Consider the following 21154-nt stretch of genomic DNA (forward strand, 5'->3'; position numbering starts at 1 on the left):
TCAGGTCACCAAAAGTTGCTGCTAGCTGGATTTTTGGTGACATACATGAAAACCTATCTGCAAAAACAGGTTGCTTGAGAGGCTGTGGCCTGTCTGTCCTGTGTCCAAATCCATCGTTTCTGAGTAGAATCTGGAACAACGTGTTTCCCTTTTTACCAAACTTAGTGCTGTTAAACAAGGTTTAAGAGTAAGTATTGGTTACGTGCGGACTCGGCCAGGGGTTAGAATTTCCAATTTTCTGCCTGAGACACCTAGGGGGGCTCCTGGTTCTTGTGAAGAGCTCGGGAGAGGACAGAAGTTTCGTAGTAAGTTCTGTTTCAGAGAGGTTTTTGCTCTTGTTCCTGTCGATGCCGATTTCTGTTTGCTGTAGCTTTTCTTGTGTGTCATCACTTCGTGTACAGTTTCAGTTCCACTCCCTTCTGATTTTTAGAGGGGGAAATATGTAGTTTGAGATTAGCACCCTGCTTGTAACCGTGATATTTGTCCGGTCATGGCCACAGCACTGATGATGGACAGGAATCTTGGCAGATAGAATCAGCACTTTTTATTTTTTGAAGTTTTAAGCTTACGTTCACTGTAGATTCAGCTGAATTTTAGAAAAAGGTGGGGCTTTTGTATTGCCCAGGCCAGGATGGGCAGTTTCCTCAAGTTCTTCTCACTGCCTGCAGTCCGTGTTTGGTACATTCAGATCTTTCTCGTGTTCACATGCCCACATAGTCCTAAAGCAAATAAATAACATTCCTGAAGCGGTCTGGCCCTGGAATTGCATTGTGCCTCTCTTGCTTTCCCGTCACAACACACGTTTGCGTGAACTTGGTGACAGGCCAGCAAGCGAAAGCAGTAAATGAGGATGGGGACGGACAGACTTGGTTCTGCCGGCTTGAATGTGGCAAATAGGCTTAGTGTCATTTTATTCCATGTTTGCAACAGGCAAAGGAAAGCAAGTTGTCTCTCCCAGCGGCTGTGGCCTGTGTGGTTCTGTCAGTGTTTTGATTTCTCGAGTGGGAATATCTTTGATTTAGTTGAGGCTGAGTTTACTACTGGAGCATGCTTCTTTAAGCTAAAGGAGTGTATCTCAATCTGTTTGAACATAAGTGACTCTGAAAATATCACTGTCGTATTTCTGACTTGCTCGTCAACATTAAAACTTATACCCACCGCATTTGTGATCAGCCTTTAATTAATCTGGTCTTACCTGCTATTTCTCGTGACTCTCTACTAGCGCTGGTGGGAATTTACTGCAGAAGGAATACCAGCAGTATTTATATAATGCCTACTCGCACTTGAACTGGATGCATTTAGGTGATCTGGCTAAACCGAAAACCAGGTACTATCTATACCATATGTGAGAGAGGCCCTATTACAATATCATGGTGGGATAGTAGAGAAAAGCTTGGGTAAAGCCACTTATGGGTGAAAAGCAGTGTGGACAGAGTCAGCATTGCTTGGATTTAAATTATAGGTAGTTTTAAAGCATGCTACAGGCTGTTTGGCTATAAGTCTCAGTAAGACTGAGTAAGTGCAAGGTTAATATTAATTTCAGCACTACTTTGTCTTTTGTCACTCCACTGCATAGTTATTTGGTTTTCTGATTTGTAAATTTAAAGGAATTATCTGAATCCAAATAGTAGGAGTGAATGATAGTGTATTGTGTCAAGTTTGGAGTACTGTGGGGATTGCTGAATACTCTATGTCCCCTTGCAAATATCCTTAAAAATTATTTTCAAAATCGCTTTTCATCAACACGTTGTTTCTGGCAGTAAATCTTTCTATAGATTAAATCTTTCTACCTACATATGGTAGCTGAGACCTTGGACTCTTTAAAGTGTGTTCTTGTAGATAGTATAAATCTAAGATATACTTACTGTACAAGTACTTTCCTGTGTGGCTAGCTCTACTACTAAAAATACAATCCTATTACTATGCCCTTGCACAACATTCATATTTATATCAAGAAATCTTTCCTGTAGGCTCAATTTCAGTTGTATAGATATTTTGCCCCTTAAGTGGGAATAGAGTGATAGTTTTGAATAAGAAATTATTAAAATCGGTCATTTTTTTAACTTATGATACATCTCCTAGTATTTAGCAAAATTATCATGTATGGTTCCTTATCTTTGATAGGGAAAAAGTTCTAAGCTTCTCGGTATGTTCATATGTGTAATCTTGGGAGAGGAAGAGATCATGGACATTCTTCAAATGGCACATCTCTCAGCCATACGCTTTCCTAGATTTTACATGGGTGTACATCTAAACGCATGCGTTGATTGTGTGTAATAATCTTAAAAGAGGTAACCGTTCTTTCTCCTGTGTGATCGTTGGTGTGTCATGTGGTTGAGGATACACGTTAGCTCTGAGGTTAAGCTATAAAAATGTTTTAACTGGTGTAGTTGAATGACAGTTGATCTTTTATTAATTTACTGCAGTATCGTATTTTTTTAATATTTTTAGTTTTTAAAGGTGCAGCTTTTCTGTCTTCTAGAGTGGGACAGTGATGAAACTAGTAAGTTGACCAGAGTCATGCAAGAGCAAAACGTTCTGTCCCATCTTGGGGGAAAAAAAAAAGTTCCAAAGTTTGGGGTTTTTAATATAATATTATTAATTTCAAAGCATTTACAATGTTAAATTAAAAACAGACTCTTAAAATTCATGTTGATTGACTGACTTCTCTGGCAAAATTTCCATACAGTGCCAAAATACTGAGTCACTAGTCTGCTCCCCTCTTGGAGGGGACGTGGAGTTGTCCGTGGAGGCCAGCCAATTGTACAAACACATTTTAGGTGATTCAACAGTAGTTTGAATCTGAAATATATTGGTCAACTCATTTTATCATAACCTAGACAGATTTAGGTTACCACAAATCAAAGTATACTTTGAATTCTTTTTCAGCTCTAAAGTAGAGCTTTGTATTTGCTCGTAGGCATGTGAAAGAGGACTTTCTGCCTTTGGTGACAGTACTTTTTAGCTAATTTATTTGAGACACCTCAATTGGCTATATCTGGCTTTTTGTTTGTTTTAGATGGTTGACATCTACACTTTTTTTTTTTTAAGTTTGTAGTAGGCTTTCATATCAAAAATATTGGGATGTGTGGTGTTGAACCTCAGGGGAGCTGTTAGTGCTTTGAAGCACTAATATTAGCAACTAACATAGCTCAGATGTGCTCATGTTTTTTGGGGAGGCGGAATGCAGGTGTGTTAAGCTTGAGAACATTGTATGAATTCAGAGATGCACTAGATAAACTTTACTTTTTTTTAACTTTTGTTGAAAGGCAGTGCACAACCCTGTAGACTTCCTTAATTAAATCTGAGCACAGTTTTATTTTCCTGATGAGGAACTAGATTAAGTAAGTAGAAGCCGGTTCTAATCAGATCGAATGACTGCAAGGGTTTTCGCATTTATTTCACTGAATCAGTGTTAAAACACACTTTTTAGTCAAATTGGGCACAATTTTGAGAATAAGGCATGTCCTACCTTGGCTAGCAGCCTAGCAAATGCCAATGTTTTAACCATTAAGGAAGATTCAATCTGTATATCTTTCTCGAAGTTTGTAAGCTGACTCAGTAATCTTTTCTCTTGGCACTTGGAGACTTGAGACTTGTAACCTTAAAAGTTCAGGTATATGAGAGGAGAGGGAACCCTGTTAATGTTTAAATGTTGGTATCTCCATTTAGTAGCAGACTAGCTAGTCTGCTACAAGACTTTGAAATCCTTGTCTAGGAATTAGGAAGTGTATTCTGGGTCTTCCTGTTATTTATCTATAACACTGGTTTCAGTTGCTTATCAGTTTACCTTTTGAGATGTGTTTGATTGCCCTGCTTTCCTCGGGGTTCGGTCAAAGCCTCAAGGGATTTTGCCCTAGCTTCCAAGAATCTGGACGCTCTCTCCTACGTTAATAACTCTTAGCTGATAGTTTTATGGGAGCTTCTCTTTGCTATATGTTCTATTTATTCATTAAAGTGTGAGCACATCCCATATGCACAGTCATTTCCTGAACATTAGACTTAAGCTACTCTGTTCTGTTTTTCTCAGTGCCGTTTGGAAGAACTGATGAATTACCCAAATTTCTGTGCAAATTTCTACGTCAATTTAAAAGCTCATAAACATTTCTTATCCCTTTATACTCATGTGCGTATAGGTGCTGTTAGTTGGAAGTCACTCTTACGTGACCTTGCTCTTGAGCGCTATTAGAGTTGAGTTGTAAAGAGGGGGTACAGAACTTCACGTAGCTACGACAAAAAATACCTGAGCTTTTTTGCGAAACGGCACCCTGATTGCGTTCCAGATGTTTGATTTACCTTCAAACTAGATGTGGGACTTGCGGCTCCGGGTTGCTGGGTTGAACGCAGCAGTGAAGCAGCATGATAATGTCTGCCTTCAGACTCGTCAATTTGTTAGTATGTGTGAACTGAATGGTATAAGTGGATAAACATCCCTTAAAACTGAGGACCTTTTTAATGAGTAAAATAGTGACTTAATCTGAAAAGGAACAGTTTGCAGCTGAACAGTGACACTCATATATCTGTTCAGCTTTTGTAGGTTCGTGGCTGGCCCCCCCCAGGTTTTCTGGATGGGTAGGCTTCTTCCACCCCCAGCTTTTCTACGTTTGCAGCATCTCTCCCCCTGCCCCTAGCTTGGCAAACCTTTCTCTGAACTTCAGTTGGAGAAATCAGCACGCGATTTTAAAAGTTAGAAATAAACAATGTAGTAAAAGTACTTATCTGTTGTGCCAAACTTTTGGTGGTATACTAACTTGCTTCATTTTGTATGCCTGTAAAATCAGGTTCTGTCAAAGCAACTAGAAATCTTGTATTGACTGTTGCATTGAGAGGCCTGGGAGGGAGGGAGATAGGTCAGTTTAAGCATTAGTTTCTGGACTACCTAGAAGTTCATAGAGAAAATAAACCACGCGTGTAGCTGTCTGTTGATTCTCTTTATAATGCAAGAAGCTACTTCAGCTCATTTTTTTTCCTCTCTCCTTGCCTACCTGAATTTATTCTTCATCTTTGCTCTCTTTCCAATTTGTCTTTATTTGAGCTGGGGCTTTGCGCGCCTACTTCCCCGTTACAGCCTAGTGGGACCTGCTCGGGTAATCCTTTGCTTCCCTTTGCTTTGCCTTGGAAAGCAGCTTGCTCTGTGCTTGCCAGAAGATGATCCAAATAGCTATCTTTTTGAAGATATTTCTTTCCCATGTTATTTGCAGCTACATGTATTGCCATATATGCAGAGAAATGCATCGGAGAATAATAGCTTTTACTCCTTTGCTGATAGAGCAATTGGATGCCCATACTAACTACTAATTTAATGTTAGGAGGGAGAGCTTGAAGATGTACGATTCAAAGTTGCTGCAATGGTCAGTCTGCTCCTCTGTTAGATTTGAACCCCTTTGATTTACAGATTCCCATTTTTCTCTTGTGGTTGCATTATTTTCCTTTTTTAGCTGTAAGTCGCAAGCTTGCTTTCCTCTTGCAGATTCCTCAGTTGACTGCAGTTGAAAAGTAAGGATTTTTAGTGAGGAAATCTTTGCAGATGCTCATATTTCCGTTCAGCTTTTCTAGATTCACGGTTCCCCCTCTGTCCAGGTTTTCTAGATCTGTAGGTTTTTTCCATCCCCAGTTCTACTGCATTTGCAGGGTCTCTCCCTCTGCTGCTAGTTTTTTTTTAGATTCACAGTTTTAATATCTGTGACCACTGATTCTCTGGCCTTACTAACTAGACCATAGAGGATATCAGCTTGAAGCTTTTCTCGGATGAAAGTTAATATTGAAATACTCAAATTAACTGAGCCCCAAAGACTTTATTTTGCCCATTTCAGCTTTCTCTGTTTCAGGTGGAACTAATAAGAGATTCTCCCTAGTTGATATATTTTTCTGTTGAATGTTGAAAGTTTCCATCTCTGATTGTGGAAGATCTGCAGTAGAAGACTTCAAATCTGAGCCGAGTTGTACCATGTTAGCTTGTTTAAGTCAGGAGTCTTGACTATGCTCGTGCAAGGTAGTACCAATATAGTCTTTCTTCCTTCAATTCAACTGTTACTTTGTGCACTTTGTGAAAGCAGCTCTTAGACTGAAGTGTGCTTAAACTGAAATCTGGTTCCTCAGGATTGTTGTTTGTCAGGGATGAACACATTCTTGAATCAGAAATGCATTACAGATGCACCAAACGGGGACAAGTCAGATGTTTTATTCATTTCTTTGGTTCTTCATTCCAGTGTGTGTGGTGTTTTTTTTTAATAATCTGTCAAATGACCCATGCCAGAGATTTCCAGTGAAGTCTTTTGTGAGAGCATCTGATAAATTTCGCTAGGAAGTCATCGGTCTCAGATTTGGACATCTTGTTTTGCTCGCTGAGACTTGGAGTTCCTTCAGCAAATGGCAAAAGTGACATCTCCTTGACTGATGCAGCTTTCTTTAATCTGAGCTAAACAATAGTTATTTTATACTAATAAATTAATATGACACAGCACACGTCCTCTCCATTTTGTTGTGTGTTTTTTGTTTGTTTTCCTTGGGATTTGATGTTGTCATGTAACTGGCATTTTCTCCCCCCTCCCCTCCCTAAGAGTTTTCTATAATTGCTTTCTTCTTCTTTTGAACAATATCCAAACTTGCAGGTATCCAGCTGTGAGAGGAATGGGAAAGGATAGAGGAAAAAGCTTCAGTCTGTTTACCTGCAACTCTGTTTCTTCTCTTTGGAGGTGGTTGGGATTGCTTCCCCTTGAACTCGCATTCTCCGCTGCACTGATGTGCTGCGCCTCATTTGATGCCCCTTTAAGTAGAGAACGAAACTGTATGATTATTTCCTCTAATCTTGTTATTTTTATGCATTTAGTTGCTAATTGGAATAATGGTTGACACACAGATGACAAGGATATTTAGCAAAAAATTCTGTGGTTTCATTTAGCTTGATTGTAACTTCTGTGTGCTTACAGCTTAATACTTGTTTTGGGTGGTAACTGACAATTAGTTTTCCAGAGCTGAACATCTGAAGGTAGAATGTGTGAATAGGTGAGCAGCAGCTTCTTAAATGTGTGGTTGCTTTCATTGGATATACCAAGCTGTAGTGAGTGCAGAGTAGCTCGGGCTCTTTCAGACTTTCTTGCTTATTCATGAATTCCACAGAATATCTTAGGACAGTGCTCATGTGCTAGGCATGAGTGCTTAGGCTAAAATAGGATACTGTTGTATTAAAGAAGGCTAATATTAGTGTTTTGCAAAGGAATCCAGTGTGTGAACAAATTCAATGTGTGACAAATATATTCTTTGCAGAAATTAAGATTACTGAATGCTTAGAAATTGTCATGCCTGAGAAGTGCAAAAAGGGGAGACTTTTTGTGTCTATGACTTGAATTTCTTATACTGAATTCACCAGTTCCTTTTGTAGGAGAAGTTTTTAGATGGATCGCTCTTCATTTTGAACAGCTAACACCTTTATTGTTCCTAATCCAAAGTGTTAGGGAATTTTGAACATTTTAGTCTAAAATGTCTCTTTTTTGACTACTGATAGCAGTATTTTATTTAAAAAAAAAAAAAAAAAACCTAAGCTTTGTGCCAGCTTGAGATGTTTATATGTACTGTCAAATGGTAAAGCAAGAAAAAAAGTATGTGACTTAATTACATCCACGGGTAACCTTTCAGTCCTTTCCCACAGAATGAAAATGTGAGTAATCTTGCAGTACATAACGTTTTGACACAAACTCACTTTGTTTTGTTTCACAAAACAATATATTTCACATATCCTGTAAATTGTTAAGTTTTGTAACTTTCCTTATCATAGTTCAATTGGGGAAAGGGGACTTGTCACACTAACTGGAGAAAGCAATGTACATTATGCTACAGTGACCGATTCGTGTATTTGTTTGCTTTCCAATTTGTCACTAAAGCCTGAGTCATTGTTACTGTTATAACAAATATATATTAGATAACTTATCTCAGCAAAACTGTTTCTCGTCTCTTGCAGTTACGATAGCAGAAATTTCGGACTATAAAGACAAAAACAAGCAATTTTTTCAAACGGTGACAATATTTTAGACTCAAATGAATTGTTTGAAACATTTTTAACACTGAATATCGCTGGCCGTTATGTTAAGCTGATGACAGCTGACACTCCCTCAGACTTTCCAGCAAGTGCTACTAGTTCTCTTTTTCTCCAGCAACTTTGAGGTTAAAGATTCCTCCCTGCGATGTAGTGGGTAGTACTCAGACTTGTGGATCCAGGTGTGGATTTGCCTTAAGTGAGGAGAACAAGTGAGATTATTCCAGTAGCTTGTAAAGGGAACTACATCAATAGGATGCAAATTTAGGCTGGTTGAACTATGCAAAAAAAAAAAAAAAAAATTTTTTTTTGAAGAAAAGAAGGCACCTGAGTGTGCCCTTGTCGGGGGGGAAAAATGTATATATTGGATAGAGAGACCTGGGAAAAGTGCTTTCTAAACTTTGAACTCCAGCGTCTTTTTAACTCACTGAAAGATATTTAGGTCACTTTACCCCTAAATACCTTTTCATACCTGAGTATAATTCCTGGTGATTCCAGTGAGAATTGCAATTGCTGTAGCTACTTGGTGTCAACCTTTTCTTCGTTCTGAACAGTAGCTGTCTCATGTACTTGTTGAGGAATAGTTAATGTCTGCGTTGAATTTATGTGATACTTCTCAATAAAACCTCTTAAGTAACAGTTTTCATATTGCTCAAAATGTCTGCTATGGGACTGGATCCAGAAAAATTGTGGATCTGCTGTCAGCACCGTTTTTCTCCTCCAGGAGAACCTGATAGGGGCCCTGCAGCCCATGGGCCTTTTCTAAGGGGGCTGGCTTTTAGTAGAAACCAAATACCTTCCTCTTCCAGCTCAGCTTTGCTTTTGTTTTGTTCTCTTTTTCTTCTTGGAAAAGGAAATTACAGAACCCTTATTACATTATTTGGTATCTTTAGCTCACTGTTTTGATTTTTGTGGGTTTATCTTCTTGCAGCAAAGCTGATAAGTAATGGCTTTGCCAAATATTAGGTCACATTACTTAATATCTGTAGTATGTTTGCATAGTGTGAGACCTGTAGTGATGTTTGTAGTGTGGATACACTACAGAAGCTGAGAAACTGGAAGGCCTAATATCAAAACTACAAGTGTAACTGGATTTTGCGGTTTTGAGTACTGTTCACACAACGCTCTGCCAGTGTAATTGATTCCATTTCGTGAGAGTAGACTGTGATCTACTTTTAATTTTTTTACAACCACTGTGCTGCTTTTTAGCAAAGGTCATATTCTTATTCCTACCTAGAAGGATCCTCCAAAAGATTACTTCTTCCATTAGTACTGTATATATGTAAAAAAATATTTTAAATGATTGCTGCTATAGCAAAACCCATTCTGCTTACCTGTAACGTACAAATATTTTACCGAGTGAGCCATAAATACTTTATTTCTCTGTCTGCTCAAAACGGTTTCTTGCATGTGATGCAAACTGTGGAAAGCTTTATTTGTTAACCTAAAAAAGAAAAAAGTCTGTTACCAGTATAAACTAGCAAAAAAAATGCACTGAAACAGTTGCTTTGAAAGGCTTTAAACTCTTGGTGTACGTTTTCAGTTTTATGTAATAAATCAGAAGTAGTTTTACAGTTAGAGTTGTGTGGCTGAAGCTTGGCAAATCTAGGGGACTGACTTAACCAGACTGGATCTAGACTGGAAGGACTGCATTTAAAAGTTGGGGTTTTTTTGTTTGTTTGTTTTAGACAGTAGTAGCTTACTGAGGTTAGTGTATTGAATTGTTGGAAGCAACTCAATCTTTTGCTTTTCTTTTCAATTCATGTTATGACTTTTTGCAGAAAGCGTATCATCGTTGGAGACACTTGAATACTCTGGCAGTGAATAATACAAAAATACTGGGCCTGGAAAACTTTGTTCAAATCTTTCGAAACTATGAAATAATCACTTTTTTCGGTAAATGTATAAAGGTATGCAGATGTGTCCTACAACAAAGCTGGCCATGCTTGCTACCTGATAGCTAATCAAATGGGGTACAGACCATCAGTTAGCAAGCACAGCCAGTTTGTCGTAGGGCACATCTGCACGTCTGAATTCTTCTAAAGAAACTAAACCACCTTCTATAGCAGTCTTTCAAGTCAACTTGGATTAAGTGCAGCATAGGGAGTTAAATATACTACTGTACTGAAAGTCGTTTGATGTCATAAGGTTATTGCAGATTACTGTTCAGTGTCTATTTTCAATTTCTCACTTCTTGACTAAAGAGGATGTTTTTGTTATATATGTAGATTGGTTTCAACAAAGGTTCAAAGACCTCCTATGAACAGGACAAAACAGAAGCCAAAGAATGCACTTGGTGATGGAGTAAGATGGGTTAGCAGTGTTGTCTGAAAAGTCTCCTGAAAATAAAATTTGCTCTCCTTTTTTTGAGGAGAACTTCTTTGCAATGCAAGCAGGAAGGAGGCAAAAAAACAAATGACAATTGTCTGTGAACTTGAGTCTGGAAGACTATTGTTCTCATCACAAGGAGAACCATGTATTGCTTAATTATACACAAGACATTTTTCCTCTCTTGCATTTCATTGAAGGGAGGGAAGTCTAAACAATTAGCCACAACACTGGAACAGCCCCATCTTTAAAACTTTAGCAGGGTTCCTCTCAAGGTGTTTCATGCCTTTGTTTTTTGTTGTAGCTATCTGTGTTCCAAAATGATCTTCAACTAGAAAGGAAACTTAGAAGAATTTATTTTCCATTATTGCTATTTTAATTGTTATGTTGCTTATGTATGAGTTACGTAGGTGTTAATACAGCTAAAAGGGATGTGGGTTCCCCCTTCCCACAACAGATAAGCTAAATTACTGTTTGATTCTTTGACTCTAGGCTATGGTGGCTTGTTATCCAGGCAATGGAACAGGATATGTTCGCCATGTTGATAATCCAAATGGAGATGGAAGATGTGTTACATGTATATATTATCTTAATAAAGACTGGGATGCCAAGGTATGCAGTTTTTCTATAACTTTTTTTACATGTATTTGCTAATGCATCTTTGTTACCGATGTGTGTTCATGTCCTTATTTCTGTACCTTAGTTGTGTTCTTACATTATTTCAATAGTTGGTATCCTCTGTGATTCTCTCTGCAGTTAGTGAGATGTTCTACAGATGAGGCATTTCTTTCCGTGGTTTTGAAAGATGCTAGCAGAACCTCCTTGACAGTTAGATTGAAGGAAACTTGCATGTTTCCTTCATATGTTTCCATTATAGAGGTAATTAGATATTTGTGAAGCCTGGATACCAGTAGATACTTACGCAATTTATTGTATATCTGTTTGTATGGTGAACACCTCCCCACCCCAACACACACACGCTAAGCGTCAATAAATAATATTTGAAAGAATGATTTTAGTTCGTTTCTCCTTATTTTCATGTTGTTCCTTGAGTTTACTGTTGATGCCACTAGATGGTTTAGCTGAATATGCTTCTAAAAGTAAAGATACTGTAGCTTAGGAGCAGTTGCAAATGAACAAGTGTTACAATTCTTGCAGAATCAGCATAGTTCAAGGCCACACAAGTCTTTGTATTGTTGTAGCTACGGAGTGTAGAATAGATAAGCCTTTATGACCTAGGTGAAGTGGTCTAAGAAGTTGCTACCAGTAATTTGAAACTCTCCTTAGAAGTTATGCCTGCGATAATGGAACTTTTAATCAGGATTATCCTAGCAATTCAGTGGGATTAGGTAAACTTGAAGAATGGATGTAGTTAACCGGAGAGAGCACATGCAAAGATAGCTTTGCTTATTCCTTGGTTGCTATGCAGTTGCCTGTGCAGCAGGTTATTCTCATTGCATATAAAAGACAAGACAGAACTCCCTACTAGTATTTCTGTAATAATTCTTAGGAAACAATGTGCACTACACTTAACTAGGCTGTCCCCACATGAATTGAGTGCACTTAGTGTGGATAACACTAGTTGCAGCTAAGGGTGATTATTTTCATTTCATTCAACAAACCCTACCTGTTTCTTACAACAGCTGGATGAGACAGTGAGACTGATGAGATACTTGCATGAAACTTGTACATCTGAAAGCAAGTCAGAAATGGAAGCACTTGAAACTTTCTGCTTCTGACTGCTTTGTGAAATGTCAAATTAATCCTCCACTTAGGAAATAATTTATTAGCCTTCTTTGCATATGAGCCTATTGGTTGGACTGAACATCTTAAAATGCAGCTTTTGGGCATTTTTAGTTGAATTCCAGTTCTTCTCCCAGAAGAGCCGAATACATATCGGAGTCTAAAAGTCACACAGATTGCATTGTCAAAATAACTATGAAAAATTTACTAGCTGAGCAGAGGTACTTAATTTACTGCAAAATCTGTTTTAAATTACAGTGTATTATCAAGTATATTGATTAGCAAATAAAGAAGCTCCAACTTTCCTTAGGAGAACAAATTGATCTAAAATGTGACTTCTTGCTTGCTGATTTTGATCACTATTAAAAATTAGTCATTTAAATCAATGTACCTTGTTAGTATTTACACTCTTACGACCTCATGCTAAAGTACTTGAGTGGCTATCTGTAGTTAGGAAACCTAGATTTAACAACACCGATTCCATTGACAGGAAGAAGTTAACATACGTAAATAGTTAACCTGATCTGGTTGTGATACATTCTAGGTATGCATAGTTGTCCACCTGTTTTTCAAAGCTTGGAAGAGATTTAAATTGACTACGAATAATAAGGAGTCAAGAATTAAACTGAAGTTCTCTAGGTTGTTTTTTTTTTTTTTGTCTTAATCGTGGGAACGTAGCATAAAGCTTTTGCTGCTGCTTAATTAAAGAATATGTTTAATGGGAAAGGGTGAAACTCAGGGTTGAAACTCCCTGTTCTTCTAATCCATATAGATTTGTCTTTGGTTTTTAGCCACCTGCTTGCATCAATCTGTTTGTCTGTTTTTTCTAAATTAGTAATGCAGTTAAAAAACCCCAACTAATTAAAAATCATACATTTCTACCAAAACAGGAATGGAGCTTTAATCTTTGTAAAGCTTTCTGAAATTACTTCAAAATATGCAAGACTTAATGCATTTCATTTAACAAGATCAGGAAAACTGTAGGTTCATAGTTTCTTTACCATCTGATGAAGGCTTTTATTTCAGTTGCAAATGTCTAAAATGTTTTTAATTATGAGATGCGGTACTTTGAAAGAATAAGTTTCAGTACATTTAAAGCACTGGTTTTAAATATTTAATTTGTAGGTAAGTGGAGGCATCCTTCGGATATTTCCAGAAGGTAAAGCCCAATTCGCTGATATTGAACCCAAATTTGATAGACTGCTATTCTTCTGGTCTGATCGCCGCAACCCTCATGAAGTGCAGCCAGCATTTGCTACAAGGTAGGCTTGATTTCATGTGTATTGCATGAAGCTGCTTTTATCATGGGCTGAGGAAATCCTAATGAGAAATGAGTGAAACTAATGAGTTATGACCTGATCCAGCCTACTTCCACATAAGTTTCAGGTGCACTGTGCCAAAACTTTTTTTTTCTAATGGTTGGTGTTTGGGTTCTGTTTGTGCTGCTGAATTTGTATTGACGTCTGATCTCCTGTTTTGGATAAAACAGTCTCTTGAACCAGGGTGGGTAAGGGGGAGATGAATGAAACGCGGAAACTTGTGAGTGTGTGTCAGACAGAACTGGGTAGGAGCAAACTAAGGGCATGTAGAGATCCCACCGTAGCTGAAGGGCATCTTTGTTTCTGCGTAGTGGCTTTATATTGCAGTCCCTGTCCTTTGTCTGTAGCATATTGCTGTGTTTTTAAATATTGACTAGCTGCTGCAGTTTTGGGTTCCCTTTAATTAGAAGGGAGGAAGTTCTTATAAAAGCCACTTTTCCTTTTTGTTTTTATTCTACAGCTGACTTAGTCTGGGAATTGGAGAGGGAGAGGGCTGCTGGGTGGAATCACCATTGATAGTCCGATCTTTGTCTTGCACATGGAGGGTTAGAAGAGTTGCTCCCAGTCTGACTCTCAGAGGGAACTTGATATCTCTTTTGTGACTTTGTTTAGAGCAGTGGATGATGCTGAAAATGCTTGCATTCCCTGCCGAAACGTATTGAGTAATGTTACCAGGTAGTGTTAATTGGTGAATCATTGGAGTCATTAATCCAAACTTCCTGTTGAGCTTTTTGTAACATATTTTGATGGTCAGAGTGCTGAACATTAACTCGAGCAGTGAGATAACACAAGTACCCGTGCAAGAAGTAATCCGAGAACTGCAGTCTGGGCGTCCTCTTGCTCAAAGCCTTTCAGGAGGCTGTGCCACTCTCCCCTCCCCTCTGTGCTCTGAGCAGAGTCGGAGGGTGAAATGCCATTTACCAGAGCTCCTTAAAGTATTTCCTCAATAGCTGGCCTTTCATATCGCAGCCCTCTATGGGTCATGGAAAACTGGAGGAGCTGGGCAAGGAAGGGAAGTTAATTTTCCCTTATGGTGACTTTTTGCAGTGTGACTCAGTACTGGACTTGACTGAGTAAAGTCAAAGATGAGGTCACAGGGCAAGGCGATATGCTTGGAGACTCTGTACTATCTGCTACAGTTTCTGGGCGAGAACCGTATAATAAGTTAACAGAAAAGTGTGAACTTATAGCACCAGCGTCGCCCTTTCAGTTACTTACCCTTTAGTAAGTATAGTCTGAATAGTCTTTCGGTCAGTAACTGTTCAGCCTATACTGACTAACCGAGAAACGCTGTTTACTTTACCCTTTGTGAAATCTTCTATCAAACTGCAGAAGTATTGTCTCATTTAATTTGAGTTTTGTTTTCAGTGCTTCATTACGGTATGTCTGTTTTTCTTAGCAGTTCAGGAATTTTTTTCATCCGTTTCCCTAGGTACGCAATAACAGTGTGGTATTTTGATGCAGATGAAAGAGCACGAGCTAAAGTAAAATATCTAACAGGTAATCGCTTGTAAATATCTTCTGTGTTCTTGTTTTGTGGAAGAAGGGCTAAACAGTCGAACCTCATCTCCTTGGCCTACCCAGCACACAAATGGGGCGGGAGGGGGCACCTAACTCCTATAATCAGGTTTTATAGGGAAGGCGATCCAGTGGTTAAGCTGCTAGTCAGTGACTTGGGAAATCCAGGTCAGTTCCGCGTTCTGCACACACTTCCTTTGAGACCTAAGGCTACTCAGGCTTTTTATATGGGGATACTGCTTCTCCTTGATCTTGTGCCTCTAATAGGTGTAGGTGTGACACCAGAGATCGTGAGGCAGCGCAAAAGTGAGCGCCATGTAAATGTGTTTGCTAGAATATAGCGATTTAGCAGTCAGATCCTGCTTGACTGGACTTGAGTCTCTATACTGGGAAAAACAAAAGGCTAAAATTAAAATCTGGAATTAAAGAATGGAGTTACTTCCTCCGTTGCCAAATCCACATATCTAGCATCTGTTTTCCTTTTCTGGCTTTTCCCTCAAGAGGAAGTTGATCTAACTTTCCTGTTCAAATTAACATTATAAGGAGAAACGGCGTGTAGGATTTGTCATTCTTGTTAATGCTATCATGTTTCTGTTGCAGTAGTTTATAAGTAAAGCAAAGTAGGTGTACCACAGGTACACGTGTATTCATAGGTCCAGATTCTCTACAGTTTCGCTGAACGCTCTGATTCATACTGTTCTGAAGACATGAGCCAGTCCAGATCAGATTTCTGTTGATTGCTGTAGAGTGCCTGAAGCTCTTGGAACTATCTAACAGATGTGGAAACGACATTTAAGTTGGCTTTGGTGCTGTTGGTGACTTGCATTTCTGAAGGAGTGAAAGAAATGTGCAGCTCATGCTCTGGCTTGGAAAGAAATGGAGAGAGCTGAGTACCTAACCCGTGGCTGGGGCAGCGGCAGGCTGCCGGCGCACGCTTGCGCTGCTCGGTGGCGCACGTGCCGTGCGGCGCTTCCCAGGCTGCCGGGAATGCCGGGCACCCGCCAGCGCAGCTCGTCTCCGGAGGCAGCGTATGTGCGTGTGCAAGTCAGGCTTCATGGCACGCAGATGTGACTGTGCAACTTCTAGGACCGGCCTTGCTGGATCAGAGCTGTTTCAGCTGTCTCCACGTGGCTTCTGCTGATGCTGTTTCAGGGTAGAGTGCACAGAAATTATTCAGATCATCCTGCGTTTGCAGGTTAGATCTTCTCCCCCTCCCCTGCCCTGATCTACCCTAAAAACTGCAGGGACTTTAAAAAAAACAACCCCTTATATACTCTATTGTGCACAGCTGTTTTTCCTCTTAAAAATACTGTTCTTTGAAAGTAAGCAGGCACATACTCTGTAGCTTCAGATTGTCTGCAACTTTACTCCTGTCTGGCTCTCCAGTCAGTTGCTCTGTTTAAGGAGCAGTAAGTGGGTTCAGTATTTCACTGCAAATGACCCACTTAAGGGAGGAAAGAAAGGGAGGGTGAAGAAGCTGTTAAAATTGTGGTATTGCTTTGGTTTGTGATTGATTTGTCTTATCATACTGTTGTGATTCCAGTTTTATTTGGAATTAAAATTGCATTCTTACCTCTGTAGCAAGGATTGTGTAAGACACTTCATATTTTCAACTGATATTAAAGAATAAAAAACTATTAATTTTGGCCTAGTGTCAGTCTAATTAGAGCCGTACATAATCTATGTGAATTTTTGTTGAATATGGGATACTGTGTCTGTTAATGTTTTGATAGTCAAACTTTTCTAAGAGGTATCTAAGAGGTGATTTTTAGCAGCAAGTCAGATGGGATTTTGTGTTTTAGAAATCCTTCATGGTCTCTTTATAAAAAGATAAATACTCTGAAACTCTGGGTATTCTAATCCAGTATGATAGACCAAATCCTAAGATTCTCACATGGATGTTTTGAGAGCTTACCTTTGTATATATGATACCAAGCATCCAGTTTTCAATTTGGGCAGCTAAAGAAATGTCTCCTTTCAGAGTTGAGGAGTAGCTGTGGCTCATTAACTTTAGTCCAGGATACAGCAGCTGTACTGACCTGTTCTGATAGATCATACTATCCATCTCCAACTTTGGAGATAGTTTTTTTAAAAACTAATCTTGAAAGTAGTGTAGCAGTTCTATAGACTGTACTTTGATAAATGCTGAAAAATAATTCTGATTTCCTTTTCGTATTTCTGCAGGTGAAAAAGGTGTGAGGGTTGAACTAAATAAACCTTCTGACACGATTGGGAAAGACGTTTTATAAGCCTTTGATTTAGCAACTCCCCTTGCTATTCTCCCTGATAAATCTTGATGCTATCTATTAACTTTTGAATGTGAATAACAAGATAAAGGAAAATCGACAACCAACCAACATTTTAATAAAGAAGCAAACAGTGTTTCAATGTTGCATCAAATAGAAGATTTTTTTTGACTGCTGAAGCATTGTACTATGTGATTGTGACTCCAGGCCTGTGACTGCTTATGTGAAGAAGATAAGCAATCAGTAAGAAACAGCATATGCATCTGGACATGAAATAAGTGCCCTACATAGAATTTGTCCATCCTTATATTTTGCCAGACCTGTCATCCAGCTGAATCTAATTCATCTCTCCCTTTTTTTATATGGTAAAAGTTTGAATTTTGGGTAATTTTTGTATGACCAGGTACAGTTTATCAAAATTGAGTGTTTAAAAAAAGAAAAAGGAAAAAAAGAAAAAAATTACAGTATTCTCCAAAATAACATTGATCTATTTTTGTAAAACTACTCATACTGTTCTCCTCTGCCATGAAAGACCTAATTTAATATAAGGGTTGCCAGTAACTGATAATCACTTTAATTTTCTTTACATCTTAAGTCAGAAAAGGAGCACTTTAATTACCAGCTAAAAATCTGATTGTTTTATATTCATATCTCACACTAATCTTAACTTTTAAAGATTGCTGCTGTATTTTTTTTTGACTATGTCTTCTTGAACCTTATTAACAGAAGCAAATCAGTATCTCGCTATTAGTAACATTCAGTTTGTGGTTTTGTATGTTGAATCCACAGAGGGGAAGTTTCTGTCTCTTTGTTTTTGGGGTTTTTTTGTTTGTTTTTTAAGTGACTGGCACTAAGTGAACTTGACACTATCGGTTGCTGTTATTGGCTTTGGGGACCTGGTAAATACCCTCAAGTTACAAGAATATACAAGGGCTTTCCTAGGCTATTAGAGGTACCCAGAACCTCCTTATGTACTTGACAGAAAATTTTGAGCTTTCTCCCTTTTCTAAAGAATACCTGCCCATCCCCCTTTTCTTTGTATATAAGTTAACAAATATCTAAAATATACCTTTTTTCCTTTCCAAATGTTGGTGTCCCATCCACTCTGTAAGTTGACACCTTGATCTATTATATAGTATCATGGAAATGGTCAGCACACTGAAGCTGAAGTGCATCACTGCAGGCTCCATGTGCAATACAAGATTTTCACTGTGTTGAAGGGTTTCCCCAGAAAGGCATTGCCCTTTAATCAGTACTGAGATACCTATTTAGTAAGCAAACCTTTACTTTGTTTTATTATTTTCATTTTTTGAAGGAGAGGGGACATCACAGAATAAAAATGAGATGTGCAGAAACTTTGTTATTCTTATTTTTAAGAAATGGATTTTTTGGACACCTTCCCCTTCTCCCCCCCCCCCCCCCCCCCAACACCCTGAGCTTTAAAAGCTTGAGAAAACAAAAACAAACCCTATAAAATACATCATTCACATTTACAGGAGTTTGGGGATTGATCAGCTTACCCACTGCAGTTTTCTATCTGTCCCTTATTTCCTTACTTAGCCAAAACAATGTGAGTGTACAGAAATATTTCTGTATATATTACAACTTGTGACAATTTTAGCATCTGTATAGTTTGTATTCAATTAGAGACCTTTTCTATGGAAAGCTCAGTAATTTTTTATTAAAAAGATTACTATTGTTCATGTAAAACATGAAAAAGCTAATTGTTTAGTAGCAAACTGACAAGGGGGAAAAAATTCAATATTGGTGTATCTTTTAGGAGAACCAACAGAAATTCCAGGTTTGTTTTGATTTCACTTCTCCTTTTTCGATAAGTTCTTGCCCTTTACAATTCTCTTCCTCTTTCCTATTTTTTTTTCCTGGAAAATCAGAGAGGATACCTTTACTGTAAGTGCCTCTGCCAACCTGGCCAAGGAGTGCAAATCTTCATTACTGTCTGGTCTGCAGCACATTTAGGCTACCAATGAAACAAGCAAAAAAAAAAAAAAAAAAACACAAACGCCACTTCATCTTCTTTAATATTACTTTAACAGAGGTTTGGTTGGTTTTGTTTTAGAAATGTACAGCATAAGCCTTTAAACTTCATTTCAGTCCCTCTGTCATTCAAACTTCTGCAGTTACACAACGTATCAAATTCTAATCACGGTGTAGGTTTGTGCTTGCCAGACAGGTTTAAAAAGTGCTTAATTTTTCACTCCACTGAAGTCATTACAATAGGGTCAACAAATCAGGTCAGCCATTTCTTCAATGTTATCCTTTAGAAACTGTTCATTTCATGTCGGTTGAATATTCAGTTTTAAGCATCACCAAGCAGGTCCTTGTTTTAAAACTATTTTTTAAACTGTCTTATGATCTGTATGTGTCTAGTCCTGGTTAAAGATACAGCTTCATAATGCTATTTTTATTCATGATGTTAGCCAGCTGTAAAATATGAGACCTTTATCTAGAGCAGGCAAAGAAATTCAGGATCCATTTACAGGTTGCCTATAAAGTTGTGTAATTTGAAAAGCAGTGTTCATTATGAAAGAGCTCTCAAGTTGCTTGTAAAGCTAATCTAATTAAAAAAACGATGTATAAAGGTTCTTGAAAACAATGTGGTTATTTGTAATCTATGTAACTTTTAAGAACTTCTCCCTAGTAACTAATTTCTAATATGATAAAGGGGGTATGTGGATTTTTTTAATTATTTTAAACAAAACCTGTTTCCGCTCTGGAGAAGCGTCTGTTTCTTTGTAAATTGTCTATGATTATCTGGGTGTGGTGATTATTTTTTCTGATGCTTCTCTCCCTTAAAAATGGCACCAAGTTTAGACTGGCTAGAGAGTGGTGACCCACATAGAGGCAGCTTTCATTGTCCACCACTTTTTTGATAGGTACATGAGGTGCAAGGCAATGTTCTCGCAGACGGGGTTTAGTACAGTGTAATGGGGACTCTTCAGTTTTGCATGGCTCCTAATGAACTATGAGCCCTTTGAAAATGGCGGAAGAATGGTGGGATCTAGAGATGCCAGATGCCAACCCGTACAAGGTGCCGCGTGAGTTCCCCGAACGTTTCAATGCACCTCTTAATGGCTGTGTGGGAAGCAAGGAGGTGTCTTGCTGTGAGGCTTCTGCCTTGGCTCCAGCTCTTAGGAAGCCCTCTGGAGGTGCTGTGTTTCTCGTGCTGGGTCAGCAGCAGTCACCTGCCTCTCTGGAGGATCCTACCAGCCTTATGCGCCTTCTGTGACGCTTGGATACTTGCTGAGCTCAGTTCTGATCTGAGGTGATCACCGTTGTCGGCGTGTTGGGCTTGAGCCTAAGTGTGGCAGCACTGAGCTGGTCCTGAAATGCTTTGAGACTTTTCCATACTGCAGTGCCATGTAACTAACTTGCACGTTCTCTCAAAATATCTCTGCCACGTCTTTCTTTTATACTGAGCAAGGAAGAAACCTTCTAGCACTTACGACCATCCTGCAGAGATGTGATTCTTAATTCTCACAGAGTTGAGCATGATGTGCAGGGGGTCACTTTGCACAGTGAACACCGCACCAGAGAAAGGTGAAGTCTCTTTTGCGTATTGTTTGAAAGAAAAACACTTGCAAGTCTGGCAGGAAGCTAGCTGACAGCCTGAGCAGTGGAGACAAATACCTTGTGTAAGACTCAATTTAAGGTCAGGAGCGAAAGACCATATCTGTAAGTCACACTGTAAGCATAATCAGATGGGAAACTACCACTTTTGTGCCTGCTGAGGGCTTTACATGAGGTGACGTTGCTAAATGACAATAGCAAACTCAATCCCCCAAACCCAGGAGTCTAGCATGTGTACGTTCCCTATAGGCATGCAGATAGCTGCATGCACTTGCAAATACATAGTGGGAAATTATGACTACTCTGCAGCAAATACTTTGAAGGAATTCATGGCACTGCATGCATTTAGTGTTTTTGTGGGTCGAAAGCAAGCCTTGAAT

General features: G+C 38.8%; 1 protein-coding gene across 1 annotated transcript in view; it reads left to right on the forward strand.

The window, feature by feature from the left end:
- EGLN1 (egl-9 family hypoxia inducible factor 1) overlaps positions 1-19206 on the forward strand; it is a 36512-nt gene extending 17306 nt beyond the window's left edge. The window contains exons 2-5 of the mRNA XM_009681126.2: positions 10853-10972; positions 13229-13365; positions 14855-14922; positions 17125-19206. Of these exons, the coding sequence (XP_009679421.2) occupies positions 10853-10972; positions 13229-13365; positions 14855-14922; positions 17125-17189 (390 nt within the window). The 3' untranslated portion in view covers positions 17190-19206. The remainder of the gene's footprint in view (positions 1-10852; positions 10973-13228; positions 13366-14854; positions 14923-17124) is intronic.
- Positions 19207-21154: the final 1948 nt, after the last annotated feature.

The sequence above is a fragment of the Struthio camelus genome, chromosome 3, assembly GCF_040807025.1.
Source record: "Struthio camelus isolate bStrCam1 chromosome 3, bStrCam1.hap1, whole genome shotgun sequence".
NCBI classification, from domain to species: domain Eukaryota; kingdom Metazoa; phylum Chordata; class Aves; order Struthioniformes; family Struthionidae; genus Struthio; species Struthio camelus.